Source organism: Sapajus apella, unplaced genomic scaffold (genome assembly GCF_009761245.1).
Source record: "Sapajus apella isolate SASKATOON/1434 unplaced genomic scaffold, GSC_monkey_1.0 scaffold58, whole genome shotgun sequence".
Lineage (NCBI taxonomy): Eukaryota > Metazoa > Chordata > Mammalia > Primates > Cebidae > Sapajus > Sapajus apella.
The window spans coordinates 3457481-3481716 of record NW_022436998.1 but is presented as its reverse complement, the minus strand read 5'-3'; the positions used below and the strand labels follow the sequence as shown (position 1 = coordinate 3481716).

The window sequence follows — 24236 nt, the reverse complement described above, 5'->3', positions numbered from 1 at the left end:
TGTGATCACGGCTCACTGCAGCCTCAACTTCCCAAGGCTCACATGAACACAGACCTATAGTGCTTACCTCTTCTACACAGTTTATCTTTTTATAATACTGACTATTGTAAAAAGTCATCAGTCCAGATTATTAATAATATATGCAATGCAAATTATGCTGAACATACTTTCTTTGATGGTTTAAAACGAACATGAAGTGTCTTCAGTGCATCATGAATATTATGATCATGCCGTAAAAGATTAAAAGATTGGGTTTTGAACTTGCTTATGACACCCCCTAGAAGAAACTTCTTAATATAAATTCCTAATGTCAGCTTACTTGCCTATGGCTTGCTTGCATAAAACTGGAATATAAAATGGGCAACTGCTTAACTTCATGGATGTATAAAATGGCTGCCTTTCAAAATATTTAATTATTGTAACAAAAACTGAAGCATCCTTTTACCCAGCTTTGTCATCTTTGCTGAAATCTTCACTGTCTTTCAATGTTCTTTGATGTCTCAGTATTCAATACATTGTCTATTACTTATGTCCCACTAACAGAATATGTCACCTCAACCCCCTTGTCTGCTTCAACCTTCCATTATACCTCATAATGTGAAGGAATATATTCACTATCAAGAGATTTTTCTGCCTTTAATCCTCACCGCAGGCCTTAAATTTTTTACCTTAAGCTGTAATTTCCTAAAAGTTGTTTTCTACTTTTCACATATAATGAATCTCAGCCTAAATCAGAATATCAGATATCCTGTTACATCTTAAAATGAAAGTTTTGTGTTATACCTGCATGATTCATCTACCTTAAAATAGCTACTCTGGAATAACATTTCATATTCTAGATCACACCAGAGCTGATAGGTAAAATAGAATCATCTACAATGGCAAATAAGTAGAAAACAGGCAATAAGCTCTAAAATGTTAACTAAATGATTTTATTACTGGCCGGGCGCGGTAGCTCACACCTGTAATGCCAGCACTTTGGGAGACCAAGGTGGGCGAATCACAATAAATAATAATTTTATTACCTTCTGATGAGCTCATGTCTTTGGAATGTTGAGAAATTCTAGATCAAAATATGATAAAATCAATCTCCAGGCCAGGCACAGTGGCTCACATCTGTAATCTCAACACTTTGGGAGGCTGAGGTGGGCAGGTCGCCTGAGGTCAGGAGTTTAACACCAGCCTGACCAACATGGCAAAACCCCATCTCTGCTAAAAATACAAAAAATACAGTGAATGGAGTTTTAAATTCTAATTTCCTAGGCATTACAAATTTAACATTTTAGAAGATTTGGGGCTGGCTGGGAGACTGATTTATTTTTTTTTGAGACGGGTATGTTGGTACATGCCTGTAATCCCAGCTACTTGGGAGGCCAAGGCAGGAGAATCACTTGAATTTGAGAGGCAGAGGTTGCAGTGAGTCGAGATGGTGCCACTGCACTCCAGACTACTGGGTGACAGAGTAAGACTCCGCCTCAAAAACAACAACAACAATAAAAACTTTATTTGTTCATCCGTAAGAAGCAACTCCTCATCCATTCAGGTTTTACCATGAAACTGCAGCAATTCAGTCACATCTTCAGATTGTACTTCTAATTCTAGTTCTCTTGTTATTTTTACCACATCTACAGTTACCTCCCCTACTGAAGTCTTGAGCCTCTCAAAGTCATCCACTGTAATCACCTTCTTTCAAATTCCCATTAATGTTGATATCTTGACTTTCTTTCATTAATTGTGCATGTTCTTAAAGGCATCAAAAATGGTGAATACTGGCCTGGTAGTTCACAGCTGTAATATCAGCACACTGGGGGGCTGAGGTAGGTAGATCACCTGAGGTCAGGAGTTTTGAGACCAGCCTGATCAACATGGTGAAACCCCATCTCTACTAAAAATACAAAACTAACCAGGTGTGCCATGCCTTTCTTTAATCCCACCTACTTGGGAGGCTGAGGCAGGAGAATCACTTGAACCCGGGAGGCAGAGGTTGCAGTGAGCCAAAACTGCACCACTGCACTCCAGTCTGGGCAATAAGAGCGAAACTCTGCCTCAAATAATAATAATAATAATAAGCATCTATTACAGCTGAAGCTTTCTGCTGTGGTCTGAATATGGTATATCCAAAATGCACATGTTGAAATTTAATCCCCAATGTGATAGTATTAAGAGGTGGGGCCTTCAGGGAAGTAGTTAAGTCATGAAGGCTCTGCCTTCATTAATGGGATTAGAGCTTTTGTAAAAAAAATTTAAAAAATAAAAAGAAAGAAAAAAAAGATGATTGGCCTGTAGTCCCAGCTACACAGAAGGCTGAGGCAGAAGGATAGCTTGAGCCCAGGAGTTCAAGTCCAGACTGGGCAGCATAATGAGATCCCATCTCTTAAAAGAGGGAGAGGGAGAGAGGAGACAGATTGTTTGAAGGGTGTGTGTTTGCCCCTTCTGCCATGTGAGGACACAAAAAGAGGCATCATTCATGAAGCAGAGAACAAGACTTTATCAGACAATGAATAGGCTAGGGCCTTTATCTTGGACTTGCTAGGCTCTAGAATTGTGAGAAGTATTAAAATTTCTATTATTTATAAATTACCCAGTCGAAGACATTCACGTAACTGACTTTCCAGATTAATCTCTGAGTTTTATCTTCCCTATAACAAATATCCACAGCACATTCAACACCCGTGACCAATAAGCCCATAAGTTTCTGTCCACCAGATGAATTGCAAGCTTACCTAGAGATGGTACAGGTTTGTCTCCAAACTTTTTTTTTTTTTTTTCATTTTTTGTAGAGATGGGATCTTGCTATGTTGCCCAGGCTGGTATAGAACAACTGAACTCAGTAAATCCATCCACCTCAGCCTCCCAAAGTGCTAGAATTACAGGTATGAGCCACTGCACCCAGCTCTAAACCTTTTTAATGACAGAACTACTGTAATTATGTGACTTAAATATATGTAAACCAATGCAATGAATGCCAAAATAATTTTTTACAAAAAATCATTTGAATTTGCTAGATTTGAATTTAGAAAAAGCTAGATCAAAAAAGCAATTAGTTTTCATTTATTCAAAAAGTTATCAAAGTTCAGCAGGAATTTTCTCAGCTTTGAAGAGAGAAAAAGGGAAATTTTAAGAGATGTCTACATTTTTTGTTTGTTTGTTTGTTTGAGATGGCATCTGGCTCTGTCACCCAGGCTGGAGTGCAGTGGTACAATCTCAGCTCACAGCAACCTCCGAAATTCTTCAAGCAATTCTCCTGCCGCAGCCTCCTGAAAAACTGGGATTACAGACGCGCATCACCACGCCCAGCTAATTTTTGTATTTTTAGTAGAGATGGGGTTTCACCATGTTGGCCAGGCTGGTCTCGAGCTCCCTACCTCAGGTAATCCACCTACCTCAGCTTTCCAAAGTGCTGGGATTACAGGCATGAGCCACCACACCTGGCCAGATGTCTATGTTTTAAAATCCTGAAACTTTGCACTGGGTGCCATGTAGCAGTGCTTTTACTCCTATAACTCTTAACCATTTTTAAGTTATGAACCCCTTTGAAAATTTAATGAATATTACAGTTCACCTCTCTCCCTGGAAATACAGAGGGACACATAAAATGCAGTTCTGGTGGCTCCTGTACCCTTTTCCCCAACTCTACCTCAAAGCTCATCAACCTATGACTCTATACACCCCAAGCCGCAAAGCATTTCATCATCTTTATACCCATTTAGAAAACTAAGCCCTGTATTAGAACAGCAGAACTAAATTCCAAAAGCTCTAATTTCAACTTTGGTAAGAACTTATTAATGATATCTCAGACTGGCTAATAACATCCACTGATTTCTTGGCAAGTTTATTCAATTTAAATAATAAAGGATGACGGGTTTCATTGCTTTTATTGCCTATGATCCTCCCACATGATTGACTGGTTGGAATTCCTTACTGTTCTCCGCAATGCCAGGCTATAACCCACAAACAAGATGACTAATCAACTAACACATACTCTAATTCTCAGGGTGCAATTTAGGAAAATGAGGCTAGAGTCAGAAAAAGCTCTTGACTTAGAATGGTATTTGTTTCCTTTCTAAGATGTAGTGTTTTAATAAGTAGTCCACAAAGTAATCTATCCTAATAAGGTTTTCCTTCCCACACATTAAGAATCACACAAAAGCATGGGTGGGTTAAAGCTGTCAAATCACTTGTTCAAATATACCCAACACAAGGCTTTCCTTTCTGAAATTCCTCCACTCTAAAACACACCTGATTTATGAGTCATCAAAATTCCAATCTGCCCCTATTAACTATTTCCACCTCTAAATCATTTTCCCCAGCTGCCTAAACGAAAAACATTATCTCTCAGCCTTTCCCCCATAAACTCATAAACTTTACTGGTCTTCACTATTTTAATTCTCTGCATATCTAGGTTTTATTTCTCTGGTCCAAAAAAGAAAAAGAAATTTTCCACTTCACATTGCAAAAGAGAAGTGCTTCTGGGTATATTTACCTCCTGCCTCCTTTAATCGCTGCTTATTTGAAACCTAAGAACTAGGACTCCTAGAGTTTGAGTAGGGCGTTAGATTGTCAGATCACTAAGATGTTTCCTCTGAAGTATTCCCTCTCATCCCTAATCAGCCCTCAAACCCTACCATCTTTAAGATGGAAAGTTATTTGCCCTTTACATCTCTGCTTTCCAATCTCACATGCCTGGAATTAATGACTGCCTCAATGGGCCCACTATAACCTGTTTTTTGTCCAACAAACCAGAAAATTCCCTCATTAATTAAAAAAAAAATTTTTTTTTTTTTAGAGATAGGGTCTCACTCTGTCACCTAGGCTGGAGTGCAGTGGCACAATCATGGCTTACTATAACCTCAAACTCCTGGGCTCAAGCAATCCTCCTGCCTCTGCCTCCTGAGTAGCTGGGACTCAGGCACGTGACACCACGCCCAGCTAATTTAAAAAAAATTTTTTATAGAGACAGGGTCTCACTATGCTGCCCAAGCTGGTCTTGAACACCTGGCGTCAAGCAATCCTCCCACCTCAGTCTCCCAAGGTACTGCAAACACAGTCATCAGCCACCACACCCAGTCTTCTCCTTAATATTTCTAAGTGTTATTGTCAGAGTTATCCTGACTCTCATTCTAGTCCATTCTATTGTTAATAACTCGACCTGACAAGTTAGAAACAAACCAAATCACCATAACAAGATAAATTAACTCCAAAAGAATGAGTTGATCAATGATAAAGAGATAAATAAAAATCTAACTCTTAAGATATAAGCTAGTGTATCCATTTATTGGCGGTCATAAACTTTTTATGTCAAAGCAAGAACTCTGCTTACTTCTTGGCATACCAAATCTACATATATGAAGTCACAGGCCACAACTATGGGGTGTCCACAAAGTCTGGGAAATGTAGTATTTTATATTTTCACACATTGAAGATGTCCTTTATAATATTATGTATATTCACTTATGTTTCCATATTCTATCGATATCTTGTACAGAAATACCAGAATGGGCTAGAATGAGCTGAGTGCAATGGCTCACGCCTGTAATCCCAGCACTTAGGGAGGCCGAGGAGGGCAGATCACCTGAGGTCAGGAGTTCAAGACCAGCCTGACCAACATGGAGAAACCCCGTCTCTTCCAAAAAAATAAAAAATTATCTGGGCGTGGTGGCACATGCCTATAATCCCAGCTACTGGAGAGGCTGAGGCAGGAGAATTGCTTGAACCCAGGAGGCGGAGGTTGTGGCGCCAAGATCACACTATTGTACTCCAGCCTGAGCAACTAGAGAGAAACTCCATCTCACCATCTCAAATAAATAATTAAAATACTAGAATGGAGAATCTGTTGCAAAAATGTTAAATATACCACATTGCAAAGATAAAGGACAAAATTATAACTTGGTTTAAATGTTCATTCATTCATTTAATGAATACCTACTAAGTGTCAGGCACTTCTAGGCACTGATTGACTTGATGACATTGACCATTTAATTAGTTGCACTGAGTTACTGCAGACAGGGGGGTTACTTGTTTTTGATCTTGACCTTGAAATGAGTTTGAATGCTTGAGGAATGAAGCTATTTGGCCACACAATAGTCCTATGCATACATAATCAGTACACAGTGTTTCCTTCCCTTTGTGTGTATTAATTCTATGATCACTTCAAATAATATAAAGGCTGTTTTGTGACCATTTGTCTCTCTCCTCTGAGTCCTGCCAACAAGCATTTATATAATAATATTTATTATTTCTGAGAATTATATAATAGTGCTGCTTAGGAGAGAAAAGTAGGCTTTATTCCAAGATGCTAAGTTACAGTAGTACTTTAATTCACTAGTACTTTTCTATTTCAAGTTAACAAAATGCAAATATCAGAATGGTTTCACATTAAGAAGTTTAAACGCCCAGAACCATAAAGGACACTAAAGGGTGTGAAAACTAAATATAGTAGAACCGAACTATAACAGGTGAAATGCAGCATTTGAACCCGCACGGAAGAAGCTACCCACAAAGTATAAAAACCAGCTGTAGAAAATACCTTGTGAGGCTGGTTTCTACTGCAAGTACAGCAACCTCCCCAGGAAAGCCTCCTATAAGTTATGGCTATATTACCTTAACTCTCAAGATCAAAACTTGAAGCTCCATCCTGAATTCTATCTCTGACAACCACACTGACTGCAGAGAGTAAGGTATGGCCTCCAGGGAAAAGGTGGTAAGGAGTTTTAAATTAGACCCTTGATATCTCCAGAACCATCAAAATCAACCCAACCCTTATAGCAGACAGAAAATTAAGAGTATAAGCATTTCTCCTATCACCACTTAAAATGTTCATGGATCCAGGAAAACCCTTACACTTACATTGGTGAGTCAGCCATAAGCACAAGCAGAGAGTCACACACCTCCAATATTAGTGTGACATAAGTCTATACACACTCCTAGTCTTCAGATCATCACGACTAGCCTTCTAGAATAGGCAGTCACCCTAATATACAAAGTGCCTTTTGATGTTCTTCCTTGCCTCTTTCTAGCCCCTCTCCTCTATATGCCATCACCTAATGTTTAGCTTTGGACTACTGAATATCAATATTTCCTCTTTTAAACTCTAATTCTGACTACAATTACAGAAGTTAGGCAGGCATCCAAGAGCCATAACAGTATTCCTATAACAGTATCTAATTTTCAGAACACTTTGTACACATTCTCTCACAAAGCAAACCCTGAAGCTAGGCTCCCTCTCCCCTCCCACCTCCTCATTTTTCCTTCCATCCACTCTCTCCCCCCCACTCCCTCCCGCCATTTTCACAGATTGGGAAAAAGAATCAATGGATAAGGGACTTGACCCCATCACTAGTGACAGAGTTAAGGCTTTAACCAGTGTCTTCCTTACTCCAAGCTTCATGGGTTGTCCACTACTGCATGCTTCCCCCATCTAATTCATATTGCAGTAAACAAAGCACATATATATATTTTTTGAGATGGAATTTCACTTTTGTCATCCGGGCGGGAGGGCAATAGTGCGATCTCAGATCACTGCAGCCTCTGCCTCCCAGGTTCAAGCAATTTTCCTGCCTCACTCTCCCGAGTAGCTGGGATAACAGGCACCCGCCACCCGCCCAGGTAATTTTTATATTTTGTACTTTTTTGGTAGAGACAGGGTTTCACCATGTTGACCAGGTTGGTCTCGAACTCCTGACCTCAGGTGATACACCCATCTCAGCCACTCAAAGTGCTGAGATTAGAGGCACGCCCGGCCAACAAAGTATAATCTTTTGATACCCGTGGATCAAAATACTATTAAAAAAAAAATCAACTTAGCAATGAAAACCAGTTCCAACTGGACAAGTATTACACCTCACACAGCCCTTAAAATACATCAAAATAGGCTAACCAATGGAGAAAGCTCTGTAAGTAGAAATTTGTGTCTTTGTCAGAGGATATATAAATTAGATTTCTAAGAGGGTTCTTTTGTACTAACTCACAATTAGGTCATAAAGAGTTTAAACAAAGTTAACCACTTTTCAACATGCAATTTTGAAATATATAGTTTTATATTATTAACGTTTGTAGTAGCACAAAAACCTAATATTTCCTAACCAACCCCTCTTTTAAATGGAAAATAGATAATGTGGTTTTGCTGGCATTCATATCAGCTATGTCATAACAGGTTCTGAAACAGTTTGTGGGGTTGAATGGACCTTAAAATGGTTTTGCATTGGAACAGTAGTTAAGAAACCAACTAGAGAAGAGTCTTAAATCTAGGTCATACTATTCTTATTCAAAAGGAATCATAAACAAGACAATTTATATTACCTCCAGAAAAGATGGTCTTAGAAAAAAAGAGGGGCCAGGTGCAGTGGCTCACACCTATAATCCCAGCACTTTGGGAGGCCAAAGCTGGCAGATAACTCAAGGTCAGGAGTTCAAACCAAACCTGGCCAACATGGTGAAACCCCATCTCTACTAAAAATACAAAAACTAATGGGGCATGGTGGTGCACACCTGTAATCCCAGCTATTCAGGGGGTTAAGGAACGAGACTTTGTTGAACAGGGAAAGCAGAGGGTCCAGTGAGCCAAGATCATCCCACTGCATTCCAGGCTGGGTGACAGAGCAAGAGTCTGTCAAAAGAAAAGAAAAAGGAACACAAACTACTTGAAAAATATTGATATTTCCTAAAAATATGAGTAGGCATATTTGTTTTTTTTTTAAATATCATTTATATTCTCATGAATTCATGTAAGGAATTTCCTATTATTGATAACCCATCAGCAAAATTAATAAAGTTATATTTAACTAGACATGTCATAAATATAAAACTTCCCACAACCACCTTTAACTTAGGAGTAGAAGGAAAAAAAAAAAGGATAGGCAAGGTTGGTGGTTCATGCCTGTAGTCCCTACACTTTGGGAGGCCAAGGTGGGCAGATTATGAGGTCAGGAGTTCAAGACCAGCCTGCCAACATAGTGAAATCCCATCTTTACTAAAAATATAAAAATTAGCCAGGAATGGTGGCATGTGCCTGTAGTCCCAGCTGTTCAGGAAGCTGAAGAAGGAGAATCACTTGAATCCAGGAGGTGGAGGTTGTAGCGAGCCAAGATCGCACCACTTCACTCCAGCTTGGGCAAGACTGAGACTGTCTCAAAAAAAAAAAAAAAAACGGATAGGGATAAAGGGAGAGAGACAGACAGAAAGCATGGAATAATTTGAATTTTTTTCCAAATTAAATTTGAATCCAGGCAATCTGCTGCTAAAGCCTGCTTCTGTGACAAATTATCAACCTGAACCTGGGTAAGTCATTTTCCATGTTGGGACTTTGATTTCATCCTCTGTAAAATGAGCAGAGTGGTCTACAATATTACTATAATATTCAAAGATATATAAAGTAAACAGAAAAAAATCATAACTGTTCAATCTTCATGGTAGTATATTTACAGTTACTATATTTTTTTCTTCATTTCTATAAATACAAAATTTTTTAAAAACACAACTTCCATGCCAGGCGCGGTGGCTCACACCTGCAATCCCAGCACTTTGGGAGGCCGAGGCGGGCAGATCACAAGGTCAGGAGTTCGAGACCAGTCTGGCCAACATGGTGAAACCCCGTCTCTACTAAAAATACAAAAATTCGTTAGCTGGGCATGTTGCTGCATGTCTGTAATCCTAGCTACTTAGGAGGCTAAGGCAGGAGAATTGCTTGAACCCGGGAGGCAGAGGTTGCAGTGAGCCGCGATTGTGCCACTGCGCTCCAGCCTGGGTGGCAGAGCAAGACTCTGTCTCAAAAAAAATAATAAAAAAATAAAATAAAAACACAACTTCCAGTGTATCTCATAAGGTCAAGTACAGATTCAGTCTAGTTTCCTACATCAACACTGCACTGTTAAGTGATGTCTTAGAGGTAGTATAGTCAAGGGAATAGGAGCCATGGGCTCTGGAGGCAACTTTGCCAATCAGTGACTGTGATCTTAAGCAAATAGTGTGAATGCACTGAACCACAATTTACTTGTCAATATAACAAGGATAATAGGCCAGGTGCCATGGCTCACACCTGTAATCCCTTTGAGAGGCAAAGACAGGCGGATCACGAGGACAGGAGTTCAAGACCAGCCTGACCAACATGATGAAACCCCGTCTCTACTAAAAATACAAAAATTAGCTGGGCATGGTGGCACACTGTAATCCCAGCTACTCAGGAGGCTGAGGCAAGAGAATCACTTGAACCCAGAAGTCAGAGGTTGCAGTGAGCCGAGATTGCAGCACTGCACTCCAGTCTAGGTGACAGAGCAAGACTCTGTCTCTAAAAACAAACAAAACAAGGATAAAAATAGTCCTTCTATGTCAAAGGAGCTCCTATCTCAAAGGAGTTCCAGTGAGAAACTACATGTAAAGTGCTTAGCACAGGGTCTGGCCCATAGGTAAATGCTGGATCATCACATTACTACAATGACCAAAGGCTCTGGATCGTGAGAGTACCATCAGATAGGAAAAAAGAACAAATGGCATTACACCGAAGTTTGGGGCTATTTAGAATGCACTGTATGAAAAATTGGTAATCCACTTTGGTAGGCCAAGGCAGCACATTATCTGAGGTTAGGAATTCAAGACCAGCCTGGCCAATATGGCAAAATTCCATCTCTACTAAAAATATAAAAATTAGCCAGGTGTCATGGCAGGTGCCTGTAATCCCAGCTACTCAGGAAGCTGAGGCAGGAGAATCACCTGAACCCAGGAGGTGGAGGGTGCAGTAAGCCAAGATCACACCACTGCACTCCAGCCTAGGTGACAGGGTAAGACACCAATTCAAGAAAAAAAAAAAAAAAAATCAGTAATCCATACTATGACAAGGTCATGCACAGCCTCTGGTCACCATTACAGTAACAATAATCATAACCCTACATTTATGGGAAGCTTTACTATGAGCCAGGCACTGTGCAAAACACTTTATATTTAGTTTTACATTTTAACTCGTATGAAGCAAGAAACTATTATTATTCCCATTTTAGAGGTGAAGAACTTGAGAGGCAGCATGTTTATATAATTTGCTCATGATTATAAAGCCAATAACTGGCAAAGCAGAGATCTGAATCCTGGCAATCTGCTGTCAAAACCTGCTTCTGACAGAAATTATTAACCTGAACCTGGGTAAGTAACTTCACGCATTGAAAGACTTTGATTTCATCCTCCATAATATGAGCACGGTGGTCTAGAATAGGTGTTCTCAAAAGTCCCTCCTAAGCTTCTCTGGACAATGATGCTATTTAAATCCAAATTTTCAACAAAAAACAAAGTATCTCAGCTTTAGTCCTTTTATTAAATTGGTGCATAAGTAACTGCGGGTTTTGCCATTACTTTTATGGCTACATCACCAAGATGCATCAGCCTAATAGAAAACTTCACTAAGTCCCTTTGCATGAAGTCCAAAGAGAATCTTACTTAAAATGAATTCTATCTGACAGCTCTTGCACTACATGGACACTAAGGACACATGCAACAAAATTAGCCAAAGCTGTAGGACCTGAATTCAGTCATTCTACCTCTCAGGATTTCAGCTTCTTTATCTGTAGAAATGAAGTGACTTTTAGATACAAATAATCCCTAAGAAAGCAGCCACCAAAACCCAAGGAAACCAATCAGGTTTATTAGAACCAGAAAGTATTATAGTTTGTAAAATCACATTCAAATACACTGATTCCTTTTACAATGTAAACCATGTAAGTAAAACTCCTCAAAATCTATTGTGTTGATAGAAACTGGCAAAAAAGAAGCAGTGTAGGACAGAATGGGTTTCTTTAAAAATTTTAACATACATTAGAGTAGATCACTATAGAAAGCCTCTTTTATTAATAGCTCAAAAAGTCTATTAAAAAATAAAGTTGGAATAAACTCTGATTTAAATAAAATTACATTTACCAGAATATTTTGAAAAAGTCATCAGAACTACTTAAGATATTTTCTTCCTTTTTTAGAAAAACTATTTCAAAAAATGCACATACACAAAATTCTGTATACAAGACTCAGGTGTTCTTTGTTTCTTAGACAAACTTGATACAGTTATCAACACAAACCAAGTCTGATAATATTCCGGCCAAAACACAACCAAGTTCCTCCTCTGATCCTAAAATTGCTTCAAAACCCTAAGCTCCATTTTATGAAAAAGAAATGAGACATAATGTATATGTAATTTTTCCTGAAGCCAAATAAATAATACTCAATTTCCAATCAAATCTGTCCTCTTCTTACAAAAATGGATAGCCATTTTTGCCTATCCAATAGCATCACCAGGGGTGGAAAGAGAAGAGACCAAATTGAATCCAGTCCATTTGGCTCTTACTAGCATCATTGGTGAATGGTTTGCTGAGTAACAATTGGCAGTCCCTATACTACTTGTCAATATCAGGTTTGAGGAAATGATGTGGATTTAATCTCCCCTAATCCCCATTCTAGTAGATAATTCACCAATAGCTAGTTGTATTCAGAGTCATCTCCTAGAGAAAGAAAACAAGATCTATCTACCTTATCAGCTCCCAAAACCCCCTGTAAGATTTTAGGTTATCCTGTAAGACTGAACTCCGGTAGCGAGTATGAGAATAAAGAGAGGAAATGTTAAAAAAAAAAAAAAAAGAAAAAAAAAAGAGGGCCTCTCCTACCAAATGTAGCTTCCCTGCTCTACCACCTCCAAAAATAAGCACATAAATTCCAGAAAGCAAATTCCTCCTTTTCTCTATGAAACTAACCCCATCTTGCAACACCTCTTCATTTTATTAAAATAAGCAAGCTTTAGAATAGGAAGAAATATACCTTAATGTTAAAATCTTCCATTCCTGAAGGACCCTTGTGAAAATTCCTCGTGAAGATCCTCTCGTTAAAAACTCTCATATACACAATTTAGAGGTATCAGGGACTCCCTTGAACTGTCAAAAGTTAAAAATCATTACTCTAGCCTAGAGAGTCATGTTCTTCTCAATAACCTCATCTCTTCTTCGTGAATGGGAGCCACTCCAAACATCTGAAATGTAGAGATGAAGGCTGCAACTGTACCTGACACTATACCTCTGTCAAATAGTCAGTTCTCCCATCTTTTAGCACTCCTCAAAAGATTTCTGCTTCATTTCCTTGACCATCCAAATTGGGTCTTGTCAGAAGCCTTCCCCGCTCCCCTTTTTCTTTCTTTAACTGGGCCTAGAAGCTTACAGCCAAATCAACTTCTAAGTGAAGGATAAGTGTTTGCCTGGGAGCAAAAGCCACCCGTGTACACACACCCATACTATGCCTTTCCAACCCAAGATGCCCAGGACACTGCCAACTGCTATGGCTGTGGACTGGATCAGAAAGCAAGAACAGAAATAAGGACACTCTTCATTTCCACCTTTTTGTCTGGGGCACTTCCTGGGTTTTTCATTGGCATTTAACACCAAGACACAAGATTCATTTTTCATTAAAATTGCAAGACTTTCACTTTGCCCAGTTTCAAATGATGTAATTGATCTGTATTGTCTTCTTAACCCAACTGGTGAAGGACACTACAGCTTTAAATATTTCAGTGCTAGCTAGCAAAGAGACTCCATTGCAATATGGCTCTGAAGGTCACGTCCTATTGTCTCTTACCTCTGGAAAAAAAAAAAATCCTTCTTGTAGGTAACATGGAAAGGATTGCCCTTAGAATTTCCACTCTTCCATCTCCTTCCCTTACACAGTTGCGGGTGTTTATTGGAATCTCACACTCATAATTTTCCCAGCAGGGGCAATATGCTGATTGTTATTAATGATTCTAGCACCTTAGCGAGACATAAACACACGTGTTCACATTAGTTTAATTGAGCATATGCAACCATCTGAAATAGCACCACTCAAGGGTTGTTAACCTCTTTAAGATTAAAGCCAAGGTGGTTTGGGTGTGGACGGCTTGCAGGCGGAACCCTGAGCTCAGGATTGCATAACCTGCAATGTGTAGCTACTCAAAATGATAGGAATCTCAGCCTACTCATCCTGGGACTATGCCGGCACCTTGCCATACGCTTGCAGCTTTACTGTCAAACGAAGTCAAAATAAGAGGTACAAACACCATGAAGGAGAAAATAAAGTAAAAGAAAAAGCGTTTTCTACCCTGAAGGGACGAATACGATTCCTCCAGCAACTACAATGTTCTCCCAATCTCATCCCCTGAGAATGGAACAGCCCCAGAGAACTGGAGGCTTCGAAAAGGGGCAGAGGAGCTGGACATTGCTGCCCTTTTAAAATAAAAACGAGTTGAGGATTAAAAGTCAGAGAAGGGGCAAAAGGAGCCGGGCAGGGGAAGGAGTGTGCAGGTGCACCAGAGCATTACCTGAAATGGCAACAGATTGTTACCATTATCGGTCCGGAAAGCGTTATCCTCCATCCAGGACTTGGAGGTGAGCGGCGCCGCACGAGGGAACTTGGGCGGCGCGATCACGTTGCTGGAGAAGGGCTTTTTGAGCGGCGAGATGGGGTTGAGCGGGGAAGGCACCCCGACACCCACACCCACACCCACACCGACCGCCCGGCGAGGGTCCCGGCCCGCCTGCAGGCCGCCCCAGGGGTTAGACGGTGCGCTCCAGGCTGCGTTCACACTTTGGTGCGTGTTCCAGCTGGAAGAGGCCGACGAGGCGGCGGCTGCTGCAGCAGCGGCTGCAACCGCCGAAGACGAGGACGGCTTGCTGGTCATGATGGGCTGGTGGCCGTAAGCCGCGGCGGCACTCCTCTGTGCGTAGGGCGCCTGGCTGGGGCTGGCGGGCGAGCGGCGCTGCTGCGGGGGCTGCGCCTGTGGGGGCTGCGCCGGCTGTGCCGGCTGAGGCGCCGGCGGCGGCGGCTGCTGGTGGTGCTGGGTCTGCGCCAGGCCGATCTGCGGGGAGAAAGTGCCTCCGAAGACTGGGTTGACATGGTGCGGGAAGTTCTGGAAGAGCATGGTCCCGTTGACTGGGGTGATCCCCTGGAAGAAGCTGTCCTCCACCGCGTTCGTGGTCCCCGTGGACCAGGTGCTGCCGAAGGACGGCGACAGCGACGCGCCCGGCGCCGCGGGCTCCTGAGGCGGCGGCGGCGGCTGCTGAGGGGGCTGATGGAAACTCAAGCCTGGCAGGAGCGGTGATTCCATCTGCATCTTGTCTGGGCCGTTGGGGGCCGGCGGGGCAGCGGCTGGGCTGAGGGCCGGCACTGCGCTGTTTTCCTCCGGCTTGGGGGTCTCTGAGGAGAGGGGCGTGGACGGGGCTTCAGATATGCTGGACTCAGGCTGGGGCTGCTGTTGCTGTTGCTGCTGCTGCTGCTGCTGCTGCCGCTGCTGTTGCTGGGGCTGGGGCTGGGTTTTGCTTTTGTCCATCAGTAAATCATCCTGCATGGTTTGCGCAGCTGAAACGGGAAAAAAGAGAGACGCGTTATTGTCAATGTGATCATTAATGTCCCTCGCTGAAGCGGGCGGGTGTTTTACTTGCGAAAATCCATCGCCACGGCTACTAGCCAATTGCAATGCAAATCCATAATCTCCCATTTAGAAGAACAGGTCGCGCTGTTGGGTGGGGGTAGGGAAGGTGCCGAGCAAGGTCTCTAAAAATACTGTGAGAGCGTCTTCACCCTTTCAGATGTCTTGGTTCCTTTTCTGTATTAGTGAGAGATGTACTTATAAGACATAAAGACAGCAATTTCGCCACGTCTCTTTTCCCTTCACCGGAACTCAGAGCGTTCGCCCTGCAATGAGAAACTGATTCTGGTTCCTGTTTTTTCCCAAGCACCACCCTCCCCCAGTTATTTGCATACGTCAATAAATACTGCTGCGTCCTTCAGCAAGGTTAAAAAGACACCGCACACAGGACCCTTTCTTCTCCCTTCCCCAGCTCGAACACTTAAAAAAAAAAAAAGCAGTATTAGCCCTCTTGATTAGCAAACTGCCTTCTTGCGTCGATAATTGTTTCATTTAGCTGCAGTGAACCACGAGGGAGGAAATCCTTGGCATTTGTTAGAAGGACTCAGCTGCACAATCATTCTCTGGCCTCCCAGTAGCTGCAGCTACTCCATTTTGTTAGGAGACAGTTAAAAAAAAAAAACGTTTTTAAAGAGGTAAAAACCTACTGAAACGTTTGGAACTGCCTGCTTCTTGTTACTCTAAGGATTATGGTTTTACTGCTTATTCCCCAATTTTCTTGTCTCCAACTCAGCCGCACAAGAGATTTCTTGGCATCTTAGTGCTTCAGGTCTCAACAGGAGCCTGAGAATTTCTCTGCAGAGTGAAGAAATGCTTCTGGTTGGATTTAAGGTCAGAGAGTGCGCGCGCCCCAGCGAGCGAGCGCCTGTGAGATAGGGTGGGGGTGGGGCTTTAAAAAAATCCCTCGGAGATTTAAGTAGACAGTCAAGATAATTCTGGGGTTGCCAGATTTTCAATTTTGAATCCTCCTGCTGCTGCCTTGGTCACAAGACTTTGGCAAATTTAGAAGCCATTCTCTTATCACTAGTATTAGCAGCAAAACACTATGGTTTGAAGACCCTTAATTACCATATGCTAGCAAAAGTGTTAAAAATAGAGAGTACAAAGTCCCAAATTCTTATACATTGTAATTATAGTGCATTTCCATCACTGCTTCATTTAGCCATATAAGGAGTGTATGGTATTTTCCATTTCACATACAAGGGCTATATTCACCTCTACCATACAGCCTGTTTTCTTATTCAAGGATGAAAATTACTAATCACTCAAAGCCTGGAGATTGCCGTACATGTAGTTAGCTTGTCCTTAAAACATGTTAATTGCTTTAAATATGTGAATATTACGGTGCTGAGATCCTGAAAACAAATATTTTTGAAATGTTAAAGGAGTATATGACCAAACATATAATTATTTTTAGATGATGATTCAGTACAATTGCAACAAAGTTATTAATAAATGTATGCAGTTACTTAATTAACCCAGATACTTCTAGAGGAATCCTTCTCAGGACACTTGTGAGAAGGTGTTCAGATACATACACATCCTCATGATAATAACTATTGTTAAAATCAGTGTATCAGATAATGAAAATATTAACTATTATGCAAAATTATCAGATAAGAAATGGGATTAAAAGTAGTTATTTTATTAAAGACTATCATTAAAATGGTTCATTAATATCCTTTATTTCAAAGTTTCATACACAAAATATGAAGAGCCTTTAGCTCTCCACTATTTTGTGTATGAAAATTCACAGCCACTTCACTCTCCCTTCTATTCCTCATTCCCCTGCCATTCCTCCCTTCACCCTCTCCCAGGGAAAAAACCCAACTCAATATAATATACAACACAGATTGTCGGCTACTACCAATAAAATCTATTTAAGAGATTACTTTTATGTTCCTCAGTTCCCTTGGTCTAAAACAATAGTTTTGATCAATATTGTAAAATATAATACAAAGAGACAAACGAAGCTTGGATTCAGACAGCACAAAGTTCTATTGGTGCCAAAGATGGTCATAGAAAGAGACATTTTCATACTTGGTTTAAACAGTGCTGCAGTAAACCATTATAATCTGGGATTTGAGTCACTTCCAGTGAGCTAGAATTGTCTCTATAATAGCCATATCATCATGGCTGAAATAGGCATTTGATTATAATTTTAATATCACTCTGCTTTTCCGACTGCTTGACTCAAGGCTTGTTGTTAATGCCTTCAAATTAAACTACATGCTCTTCGTGGAAAAATTAATGCTGTACCTCAGCAAAAAAGCCAAAAAGTAAGCTGCACTCAGAACATTTTATAATAGCTTTAATCAATATTAATATATTCATTGAATTTTTAAAATTTTACACTAGGAACACCTATTTCTCTTCTCAACAATCCTGAAAAATGTAAATTTCACTTTCTGCATAAATTCACTATGTCAAGGTCAAGACACACCTTTAATAAATAAGACCCTTTCAAACAAAAGGTAAGCAATAGATTAAGATAATATTTACAAAGGTAATATGCAGTGTCTCTCAGTAACTGCCTGTATAGTTTGTTTTGTGTTCTTGGGGTTGTTTCTTGGTTTTTGGGTTTTTTTAGTTTTGTTTTTGCTTATTTACAGCAAACTGAGAAATAGATACCTTCTTCCCCTCCCCCACCACACACAATAGATACTCTTTTACATGCAATAACCCAATTTCAAGTAACAAAATCTTAGTAGCAGTTACCTTTGAGTGTCCAGTTTTTAAGAATCGATAAAATTTAAAAGTATACAGTATTAATTTTCTTCTTTCAGGTTGATTATGTGACCGCTCTGGCAAAAGCACTTTGACAACTGTAAGAAGAGAGGGCATGCGCAAACAGGGAACTGTGGGGGCTGAAGTCCTTCACAAGGTACTCGGTCTGACTTCAGCACGTTCAGCCGGGAAAGGAGGAAGTCTCACAAATACAGATTCCGAGGGGAAAAGGTTGTGTCCTGATTATAATATATTCTCCTAACCAATCTAAATCATGAGTTGTTGAAATAAAAGGGAGAAAAATAAACTGGTTTTTCAACTTGCCATAGGAAGCCAGGTTAAAGGGAAACTGAATTGTAGTACTCAGAATAAATAAACCAAGCAGAGCTACCTTAAATGGTTAGAATGGTAATGACTGGGTAGCCAGCAACAGGAATCCTACTAGAAAGAGACTGGGGTGGAGAGGAACAGGCAAGGGAGGGGTAACTACTGGAGAATCTTAGATACTTGAAATTTAACCATACATAAACACTTAAATTTTTTTTTTTAATTTTTCAGCAGAGATGGCATAAAAGAATCACTTTTAATATAGAATTTAAAAACACCTTAATATGAAATGTGATATTAACCCTGGAGGTCAGGTGAAAATAGATTTAGTCACAAATTTTTGATATCCACCAGATTTCTTTGTATTTTAGTTTTCAATGCAGGAACAAATCACTTATTTTAAAATTGTACCTGTTAAACTCTGAATCAACTCATTTCTTTATTTTTATGTGTCAAAATAAAAGTCTATTCCGGGTGTGGTGGCTCATACCTGTAATCCCAGCACTTTGGGAGGTCAAGGTGGGCGGATCGCAAGGTCAGGAGTTCCAGACCAGCCTGGCCACTGCGGTAAAACCCTGTCTCTACTAAAGATACAGAAAACTAGCCAGGAGTGGTGGCACCCTCCTGTAATCCCAGCTACTCAGGAGCCTGAGGCAGGAGAATCGCTTAAACCCAGGAGGTTGAGGTCACAGTGAGCCGAAATCGCGCCACTGCACTCCAGCCTGGGCGACAGGGTGAGACTCCATCTCAAAAAATAACAATAAAAAATAAATAATAAAAGTTTACCTTGCATTATTCATAGAAACGATTTCCCAAGTAAAATGCAACTCATTCTAAAATATTTGGTGAAACATTTAAAAATAATTGTATATGTGTAGTATTTCACTGTATAAGACAATGACTTTTTTCTTCAAGACAAAGAGTAGATACAGTTTCTTCTTTTTTTTTTTTTTTTTTCTTTTTTTGAGACAGAGTCTCACTCTGTTGCCCAGGCTGGAGTACAGTGGTGTGATCTCGGCTCACTGTAACCTCCGCCTCCCAGGTTCAAGCGATTATCCTGCCTTAGCCTCCCAAGTAGCTTGGACTACAGGCACATGTCACCGGACCCAGCTAATTCTTTGTATTTTTAGTAGAGACGGGGTTTCACCATGTTAGCCAGGATGTTCTCCATCTCCTGGCCTGGTGATCCACCTGCCTCGGCCTCCCAAAGTGCTAGGATTACAGGTGTGAGCCCTTAAGCCTGGCCCAGTTTCTTTCTTATTTTATTATTTTTTTAAAAAAGATGGGGTTTCACCATATTGGTCAGACTGGTCTCGAACTTCTGACCTCAGGTGATCCACCCGCCTCGGCCTCCCAAAGTGCTGGGATTACAGGCATGAGCCACCGCTCCCGGCTGCCCAGCCCAGTATCTATTAAAAAAATTTTTTTTAGTATGATTTTTCCTATAACCTCATGATTCCAAGGCTGGAATCTCAACATATAAAAATTAACTGTTATTATCTATAGCTCCTAAGAGCAATAGTTCAAGAACCAGTTTGTTCTTGTAGGCAGAAGATATTTCTTGTGGGATTTGGTTCAGTGCCACTCACCCAAAGGGTGAGGAATAAATGTCAGTTGTTGACTATGCTGATTGAACTTGTAACTGAAAATGTTAAGCATCATTTAAAATTGTCTTAATTTTCTATTTCCCTTCTTCACCAATCAGAACTGAAGTATTACAAGAAACCAGTGATTTGTAGCATATTGAAATCTTTGTTTCTAGTTATTTCTTAAAAAACAAAACCAAGGGCCAGGCGCGGTGGCTCAAGCCTGTAATCCCAGCACTTTGGGAGGCCGAGGCGGGTGGATCACGAGGTCAAGAGATCGAGACCATCCTGGTCAACATGGTGAAACCCCGTCTCTACTAAAAATACAAAAAATTAGCTGGGCATGGTGGCGCGTGCCTGTAGTCCCAGCTACTCAGGAGGCTGAGGCAGGAGAATTGCCTGAACCCAGGAGGCGGAGGTTGCGGTGAGCCGAGATCGCGCCATTGCACTCCAGCCTGGGTAACAAGAGCGAAACTCCGTCTCAAAAAACAAAACAAAACAAAACAAAACAAAACAGGCCAGGCATGGTGGCTCATGCCTGTAATCCAAGCACTTTGGAGGCCAAGGCGGCGGATCAGGTGAGATCGGGAGTTCAAGACCAACCTGACCAACAGGGTGAAACCCCGTCTTTATTTTTTTTTCTTTCTTTCCTGATCTCAGGAGGTGCTGAAGGAATTATTTTCTTTTCTTTTTCTTTTTTTCCTGAAACCCCATCTAAAAAAAAAAAAACCTAATAATTTAAGAAAAGAATCTTTTTTTTTTTTTTTTTAAGACAAAGTCTTGCTTTATTGCCAGGCTGGAGCGAGGTATGTGATCTCAGCTCACTGCAACCTCCGCCTCCCGGGTTCAAGCCATTCCCCTGCCTCAGGCTCCTGAGTACCTGGTATCACAGATGTGTGCCATCACGCCCGGCTAATTTTTGTATTTTTACTAGAGATGGCGTTTCACCATGTTGGTCAGACTGGTCTAGAACTCCTGACCTCGTGATCTGCCCACTTTAGCCTCCCAAAGTGCTGGGATTACAGGCGTGAGCCACCACACCCGGTCAAGAATCTATTTTTTGACCCCCTAAGATTCTAGCCTAAGTCTTCAAGAAAAGAATCGTTTTGAATGAATCCACCAAAAGATCTACATAAAATAACTAAATGCTTACTTATTCCTACTGTGACTTTAGCTTCTATTTCCCATTTTTTCTCTTCCTCTATCCTCCTAAAGAAAGGACCACTTTTGCGAAGCTGCTGTACTCACCATTTGCATTCCAGAATTTGCAAGGATGAACTCAAGGTTAATTTTATTCCTGAAGACTTTGCTATGAAACTTTTGCTACATTTTCAACTACTCTAACTAAAATAAAATAAATCCTTTCTGACATTCTTACAGCTTTAAGAAATAGATTTTTGAGGTGGGGCGTAGTGGCTCATGCCTGTAATCCCAGCACTCTGGGAGGCTGAGGCAAGTGGATCACTTGAAGTCAGGAGTTTGAGATCTGCCTGGTCAACATGGTGAAACCCCGTCTCTAAAAAAAGAAAGAAAGAAAGAGATAGTTTTTTTTCATGCCTGTAATCCCAGAACTTTGGGAGGCCGAGGTGGGTGGATCACAAGGTCAAAAGATCGATCGAGACCAGCCTGACCAACATGGCAAAATCCCGTCTCTACTATAAAAATACAAAAATTAGCTGGGCGTGGTGGTGCGTGATTGTAGTCCCAGATACTCAGAGGCTGAGGCAGGAGAATCTCTTGAACCCAGGAGGCGAAGGTTGCAGTAGCCAAGAATGCACCACTGCACTCCAGCCTGGCGACAGGGCGAGACTCTGTCTCAGAAACAGAAAAAAACAGATTTTTTAAATTATTTGAAATTAGGATATCAACTTTTAATCAGTAATGTGGAAATTTTTAAGTTATTCCTTTCAAAGTTATGACCTTGAAATGATTTCTCTGGACTTCATTAATCCACCTGACTCCAAGTGCAGGTCTACGAATAATATGCACAACGGAGAAAAATAAACTTCGGCTCTAACCCTTGTTAAATCGTAATTAACACTGCCAATACTTAAAGGGATTGTACTGTATTAAAAAATAAACTAACCTCTGCTCCTTTTTTTTTCCTAAAATGAGCCTCAAATGTAAAAAGAAAATTACTCAAGCATTAAAACCAAGGTATAAATACATATGAAGCAAAGAAAAAAATATAAGCAAACCCTCAACAAGGACAAAGCCCTTTTCATTAAACTTTTTTTTTTTGCAAAGCCCTTTTCTACTGAAATGTTTTTTACTTAACCATAAAAGAGGTACTTTTTTTTTTTTTTTGAGACAGAGTCTCTGTCGCCCAAGTTGGAGTGCAGTGGCACAATCTTGGCTCACTGCAACCTCTGGCTCACTGCAAACTCCGCCTCCCAGATTCATGCAATTCTCCTGCCTCAGCCTCTTGAGTAGCTGGGACTACAGGCACGCACCACCAGGCCCAGCTAATTTTTATTTTTATTTTATTTTATCTGTATATTTTATTTTGAGACAGAGTTTCGCTCTTGTTGTCCAGGCTGGAATGCAGTGGCACAGTCTTGGCTCACTGTACCCTCCAACTCCCAGGTTCAAGTGATTCTCCTGCCTCAGGCTCCCCAGTAGCTGGGATCACAGGCATGTACCATCATGCCTGGCTAATTCTGTATTTTTCAAAGAGACAGGGTTTCTCCATGTTGGTCAGGCTGGTCTCGAACTCCCGACCTTAGGTAATCTGCCTGCCTTGGCCTCCCGAAGTGCTGGGATTACAGGCTAATTTTTATACCTTAAGTAGTGATGGAGTTTCACCTTGTTGGCCAGGCTGGTCTTGAACTACTGACCTCAAGAGATCTGCCTGCCTCGGCCTTCCAAAGGCTAGGATTACAGGTGTGAGCCACTGCACCCAGCCAAAAAAACAGGCACTTTCTGAAATTTTGTCTTCAAATCACAGAATTTCACCACAAACCATCGGCCCACCTTTTTTTTTCTTTTTTGAGACAGAGTCTTGCTCTGTCTCCTAGGCTGGAGTGCAGTGGCGTGATCTTGGCTCACTGCAACCTCTGCCTCACAGCATAAACCCCTTTCATGTAGCCATTAAAGGCCATAAAAATACTTCAGAGTTAACACACTGAGATCTATAGTTATTCCTCGGTATCTTGCGGGCTTAGTTCCAAAGCCCCACCCCACCAAATAATAAAATCCACAGATGCTCAAGTAAGTCCCTCATATAAAATGGCATAGTATTTGCATATAACCTATGCATATCCTCCTATATACTTTAAATCATCTCTAGGTTACTTATAATAGCTAATACAATCTAAGTGCTATGTAAATAGTTTTATACTATATTGTTTAGGGAATAATGACAAGAAAAAGTCTTTACATGTTCAGTACAAATGCAACCATTCATTTTTTCCCAACTGTTTTTGATCTGTGGTTGGTTGAATCAAAGGATATGTGGAGATGGAACTCACAGATAAGAAGGGACAACTGTACATGGGTCATATATTTCATTTTGAGCTTCCTTCCTTTTTTCCTTCCCTACTTACATCCCTAGCACAATGCTATGTCCTGGTAGTTGGTAGGTATACTATACATGCTTGCTGAGTATATGGATAAATGGATGGATGAATAAAGCAAAGGTTTTTTTTATTATTTAAAGCAGCCAAGTTCAAGTAAGTATTAAATTCATTTAGAGGGAAATGAATTTTCCCTCAGCTGCAAGGATGAGAAGGAAAGCGGTATAAAACAGAAAAACACTTTGGCCCTTATGATATTCAGACAAGAAAAAAGTAGACTATTTGATTATTATCATGAAATAACAGACACATACCCCACCCCTCCACAGAAATTGTTTCTCCAAGATTGTAACAGACAATCTGAGCTAAGTCCAAAAGATGCTTGTCAGTCTATCTTGCTTGACCTTGCAGCAACATTGACATAACTGACCACACTTTCTGGATATACAGTCATAAATAGCATTAACAATATTTCAGTCAAACCATATATATAATGGTGGTCCCAAAGACTATAACAAAGCTGAAAAATTCCAATCACCTCCTCACATTGTAGCTGTCAGTGTCATAATGCAATGCATTACTCATTTATTTGTGGTAATACTGGTGTAAACAAAGCCACTGTGCTGCCAGTTGTATAAAATTATAGCACATACAATTATGTATAGT

At 40.7% G+C, this 24236-nt stretch overlaps 1 protein-coding gene across 10 annotated transcripts in view; it reads right to left on the bottom strand.

Moving 5' to 3' along the window:
* Positions 1–24236, bottom strand: part of CPEB3 (cytoplasmic polyadenylation element binding protein 3) — a 239167-nt gene that overhangs the window by 181138 nt on the left and 33793 nt on the right. For 5 of the 10 annotated variants that reach the window (XM_032245534.1, XM_032245536.1, XM_032245537.1 and 2 more), the window contains exon 1: positions 14309–15561. In XM_032245534.1, the coding sequence (XP_032101425.1) occupies positions 14309–15484 (1176 nt within the window). In that variant the 5' untranslated portion in view covers positions 15485–15561. The other 5 variants (XM_032245540.1, XM_032245542.1, XM_032245541.1 and 2 more) reach the window with 3 other exon arrangements.